General features: G+C 39.7%; 1 protein-coding gene across 1 annotated transcript in view; it reads left to right on the top strand.

The window, feature by feature from the left end:
- Positions 1-539: 539 nt before the first annotated feature.
- RELN (reelin) overlaps positions 540-6,000 on the top strand; it is a gene marked incomplete at its 5' end in the record, with an annotated part of 111,570 nt that continues 106,109 nt past the window's right edge. Inside the window, 3 exons of the mRNA XM_008936202.1 lie at positions 540-691; positions 2,790-2,902; positions 4,548-4,756. Of these exons, the coding sequence (XP_008934450.1) occupies positions 540-691; positions 2,790-2,902; positions 4,548-4,756 (474 nt within the window). The remainder of the gene's footprint in view (positions 692-2,789; positions 2,903-4,547; positions 4,757-6,000) is intronic.

The raw sequence follows: 6,000 nt of genomic DNA, 5'->3' as shown, positions 1-6,000 counted from the left end.
ACTAGAAATATGGCAGTCTTTTTTCCTACTCTGTTCATGTGTTAGTTAAAACTTGTTACCCTAAATGCTCAAAAAGATGAAAAGAGAGCATTTTCAGCTATTAACTACATATTTAATGACTGTATAGCAGATATGGTGGACATGTGCCTTTTCAAGTTTCATTGATCTATAAACCTTATATTATGCAAAGTGAAACAAATGCAATTATATTTTAAACATTTTTATGCCAGAAAAAATAATGAAGATGATAGAACAATGCCAGACTAAACATTTGGTAATAGCATTCGTTGAAGGATCATTTCAGCAATTCATGTGTTTCTGCCAATTTATTTAAAATATTTACACTAATTGCTTTGAGTCAACTGAGTTTAAAAGCAAGTATTGAATACGCAAGTAATATCATAGGAATCATATTTGAAGCACTGTATTTTATTGTCCTCTGTAAGAGTAGAAGCAGCTACTTTTGTCCTAGAACATTTTGTATGACTTTATCAGTAATGTGCTGCTACACGTTCTCTGCCCATTGTTGCCCTCTCCAGATGGGACATATCTGGAGCCGTCGTTGGTACAGAATGTGGGACACTGGAATCTGGTTCAGCTATGGTATTTCTCAGAGATGGAGAAAGAAAAATATGCACTCCATACATGGACACCACAGGTTATGGGAACTTAAGATTTTATTTCAGTATGGGTGAGTATATATTCCTAATGTAATACAACACGTGAAGCATAGGAGATTTAACTTGTGCAGTGTGCATAGAAGTATTTTAAATACTCCTCAGAAGAGGAGAGCTCTGATTTGTGACTGTGAAACCCATGAGGATGTACGACTCACCCCTGTCTGTCAGGTGAAAGGTCGCTCTTCTGGGTACCCACACAAGTGGTATGGCATAGTGGGCACAGAAGTGGTCTCCCAAAAATATTCTCACAGATGACACTGACTTGAAGATGATTTTCCTCTGCTGATGTATTGGCTTAGGGTGAGATTCTCACACAGTGTGCTGTAGTGTGTTGTAGTGTACCTGTGATACCTCTTGTGAAAAGCAGTGATGTGCTGTTCACTTGATCTGTGGACCTTCCCTGCTGGGACAAAGTGCGACCTCAGTTGTTTACCAGGGCTAAGAAAGTAGCCAAGAACAACCCTGCCCTGCCACTTGCCCTCACCGCTGTTGGCAGTGCAACTGCACCAGTCTGGTGTCGTAACAGACCGAAATTCCTGTGAACATCATGGTGGTTGTTCAGTACCTCACAGTGTTTTTCCACAACTTTTATTTTGCACCTAAAGGAAATTGCATGAGGCTTTTCTCTCAACACCATGTTTGAAGGAGGTCGGGATTTTAGCTTAAAAGTAGAGAATAATAGAATAATAAAGGAGGAAGCAGAAACTAAACCTGTGACCTCCACAAGCAACCTTCTGAATCAACAAGAAAAAACACAATTTATTTAACGAGTGGAAGACCTCATGTTGTTGTCCTGAATTGTCATACACCTCCTTTGTGTTACATGAATTACCAGTACAGCACAGGAAAAAGAGGATGCTTTTTCCCAGTTCTTCCAAGTATTACAACACCTGCAAGAGAAACAGGAAAGAAATTTGCTCAACCTTCTGAACTCAGGGGAGAAGTTGTCAGCACATGCAGGCACAGAGGACAGTGGGATATCACTTGAAAAGTGTATTCAGTACATACTTGTAAATTAAATAAATATTAGTTCAAACATTGAGGCAAGCAGAGGATTTGAAAGCACACGTGGACGTTCCTTATTACAGTATAATACGCGTCAAAGATGCACATCGTTTCTAGTCTTCTGGACTGCTTTGCTTAGTCCATTCTAAGAACTGTTCATCTGCAGTGAAAAAAGAGGAGAAAATGTTGCATATATGTAACCTTTCTACTTTACAGACTTTTCAAAAAAGCTTCCTCATCCTGTTTTGTTTTGGTTTTTTTTCTAGTTTCGGTGTTTTTTTAAAAATACCTGCAGTACCCATAGCCTGCAGAGAAATGATGTTTCCTGTTTCAATTACAGATACTCTGGTTTAAAAACTTTTTTTCCAGAACACCAAACTAGTGTCACGATGCCATCTAGTAAGTGTAATACAGAGCTTAGCACTCATATTTGCCAATACATCTGTTCTCTCAGAGAATATTGGTAAGTGATTTGGGTTCTATTGATAGGAAGATATTTCAAATGCTGCTTCATTCCAGTGAGACAACCATGTCACTCATGTTTTGTGTGATAGAGTCCATCCATGCCTTTAAGGATATGGTGTAGACAGTAGAAGAAGCAGCACAAGAAATAAGGTACACAGCAGTCTTCCTTGTTTCCTACTAAGAACAACTTCTCAGCTGTCAAACTATCAGCTGAGGCGTATTTAAGAGGTCCTCACATGTGCTATGTGTGGCTGCACAGAGTGTGAGTACTAAACTACAGTTTACTGATGAGAACTCAGAAAGCAGAACACTTCTGTGTAAACAGCATTTAAAGCATACAGATAGAAACATTGCTTTGGGCACAGCGTTTTTAATTAAAATGGTTTTGATAAGCTGATTAAGAGAGGTACTTGAGGTTTCCATAATTGTTAACCCCTTCGATCTCTGGCATGGTGTATCTGATCAAATAGTTCTTATATGCTGTGTCCTTAGGGCTGGTGTTCTTTTTGTGTCATATTGTAAGTTAAATAGCATCTGGTTGTAATTATTTTCATAATTATGGCTGCATAATATGATCCCATTTTCCTGTAACAAGGGCTGCAATTAATTTTTTTTCTCCTTCAAATGTATGCTGAATAGGGGGAACTTGTGATTCTGGAGAATCCCACGAAAACGATGTCATACTTTATGCCAAGATTGAAGGCAAGAGGGAACACATACCTCTTGATACCCTGACCTATGCTGCTTACAAGGTAAATCATCTTCAACAAAGTAGGTGGATGGAATGGATAGTTCAACCTATTTCCAAGCCACCACAACAATGTTTTATGTTGAATTCCACAGGAACAGTCAAACATGACCTTCCCAGTCACATAAATCATGCACAGATCTCAAAGTGATAGGAAGCCTTTGGAGCACAGTTCTGTAGTTACTGCTGACCACTCCAGCCCTGCAGGAGTGTGGCATTGGCTAGTGCTGGGACACAGGCAAACGGGCAACGGACAGAAATTTTCAGCTATCACCCAGAAGCTTTAGTGATAACATCTCCTCACAAATAACTACTCCTGTCTCCACTCAAGCTCCTGCTAGCCATGGTTTGATCCTCAGGAGCTATGTCCTGAGAGGTTCAGTCATGGTGGGATTGGTGGCTGGGAGGAAAGTGACTTGCAAATGCCTGAATACCTTTCCCATGCCTAGTGAAGGAAATTTCACTTTTTACACTCTTTTTCCCTTTTTAAATACAGTTTTGTGCCTTCTTAGAGGCTCTGCAAAGATGCAGGCATGAACTCAGCCATAGGAAGTAGTTGCTGGCAGTGTGTACAGGCAGGATCTCCTCTGCAAATACTGCAGCCTCCATCCAGCTTTGTCCTATGTCCACCACCCTCAGCTGGGTTGCTGTCTAAGGCAAGGAAGTGCTTAGGCCATGTCTACCCTGAGTAACCCATCTCTGAGGAATCCTTATTCTGCTGCTGTAAAAAAGATAGCAAAAATGGATATGTAATACATATACACATGGATGCACTAGAGACTGAAATGCAGTATGTGTCTACAGCGTGTGGGAAATGTGGTGGTAAATATGCAGCTGATTTCAAGCACAGGTCTGTGTGCATTTTCACTGGAAGTGGTGTTCAGAGAGCAAATGTTTAGAGTAGGGTTTGGCCTGAGTTTGGTTGAGTCACTTGCATTGTTTCATTGTGCGTGGCTTCCCTCCTTGCCTGCTTCTGTGTGAAAGACAGAGTAGAACTTTTTTAAAACTAAGGAAACAGTAATTGTGAAATAATAAAAAATTATTTGGAGAACTCAAGGAGAGATAGGATCTGAAATTACATTGAATTCATTGTGGAGCTTTTTTTTTAAAAACAGGCAGTTTTAAAGCTGACATCCTATTTTGACATAATAAAGGTCTAATTACGTCGCTTTAGGACAAAGGCTAAGCTTCATAAAGCAGTGCTTTCATTTATTTCAACAACATAACATCCTCCCTACGTATGCCTGTGAACTCACGCTGCTACTCCATTCTCACGTATTCAGACTAGACACGCTGTTACTCTGCCTCTGCCTCTGTGAGCTGAAAGGCTCCAGGACAAAGAGCATCTTCTATATACCAGCTAAGCACTGACAAAATAAACTAGTATTTTTCAAAACACAGAAGACATAGTTTTTTCTTGTGTCTTTACAAATGATCTAAAAATACCCCACTAAAGTGATAAGCAGCACTTGTATCCAGAGTGTTAATAGCTATGCACATAATATGAAATGTTTCCATTTGGGATCTTCTGTGAAAAAAGGTGATAAAAGAAGTTAGGACAGACAAAAACACGTTTGGTTCAGCACATTTGAAGTTGTTTTTTCTAATATGATTTATTTTATTTAAGCCTGATATAATTTCTTTTAAAGGTTCCATCTTTGGTTTCTGTTGTCATTAGTCCGGACCAGCAGACTCCTTCAACCAAGTTTTGCCTGAAGCAAAAGAGTCACCAAGGCCACAACAGGAATGTCTGGGCTGTGGATTACTTCCACGTCCTTCCAGTGCTTCCTTCTACAGTGACTCACATGATCCAGTTTTCCATCAATTTGGGTTGTGGAACTTATCAGCCTGGTAACAGGTACTACCTACAAGATCTCTTTTGATTATCAGCTTTCTAGTGTGTTTTGGTTTGTAACATCTATATAAGCATTTGGAATGTCTTTTCTCAGAACAGAGCCAATTAACAATGGCAAATATAAACTACTCAAAATTAATGTTTTTCCTGATCTCCACAGGCCCAGATTTATATATCTCACATGGAAATGAGTCTATTAAATAGCTTTCCAGGTCAAAACTTGCTTTTTTTAATCCATTGTTCTGAAATATGCTTGTGAGTTTTGCTTCAGTTTCTAATGGATATGAGATTTACCTCTTAGTACTCTGTAAGGGGGAAAATGTTAAAGGCAGCAGCAGAAACCTGCCCTGCTGACCTCCCAGAGATTACTGAAACCACAAGCATATCTAATTCTTGTATTACTGGTGGTGATAAATGGTCCTCTTCTTAATGATCATCAGTGTAAGGACCTCAGTGTCTGTAGACCAACAACAGAACACTTTTGTTGGCTTCACTTCATTGGGATATTCAACATGATTTTGGCCATGGAGTTATGGGAGAAAGAAAAGTAAAGGAGCCATTTGATGCTCCATATTTTATAGAACCATAGAAATGCTAGTTGAAACACAGATCATCTAGTGAAACCACAACTTCCTTGTGAGCGCCCTCTGCATCTTCATAGGCTGCTTTAGCTGACCCCTCTTCATGAGGCTGAGCAAGCCAGCTCCTCAGCCCCTCCTAGCTTGATGTTGAGGCCTTGGATATCTTGGTCATCTTCTGTTCCATGTCGCCGGTTTCTTAATGTCCTTCCTCAGACGGGGACCCAAGCCCAAACTGTCCACTGTCCACTCTTTTTGTGTACATGTGAGACTGTTTATCCTGATAGATTATGAGAATTAAGTTACTTTATATTTTCCAAAGTCAAGAATTTAAAGTAAGAGACTGTAAATGCTCTCACACTCTTGTCCCATGGCACCTCTTTCCAACAGGAAAGAGTTGCATTAGCAGTGACAGTCCTAGCAGCCATGCAGGGTAGCAGAATTCAAGGGGCAGTCCAAATTAAGGCATTGCACTTACATTTGATAGGAAGGGAAAGCAGCAAAATTTTTTCTACAGGGAAAATGAAAACTTTGCCTGTAAACACCCCTGGCCTGTAAATATGTATTATATAAATCTCTGTCTCAGTCTGTTATCTGATGTGGGTTAGTATATATTTTGAAAGAGTAATATTCTTCCTTCATGTAAACTATTTCCAAAGATGAACTGAG

The sequence above is a fragment of the Merops nubicus genome, unplaced genomic scaffold (genome assembly GCF_000691845.1).
Source record: "Merops nubicus isolate BGI_N331 unplaced genomic scaffold, ASM69184v1 scaffold18422, whole genome shotgun sequence".
NCBI classification, from domain to species: domain Eukaryota; kingdom Metazoa; phylum Chordata; class Aves; order Coraciiformes; family Meropidae; genus Merops; species Merops nubicus.
The sequence above is the reverse complement of the archived record's forward strand: the minus strand, read 5'-3'. Positions and strand labels throughout refer to the sequence as shown.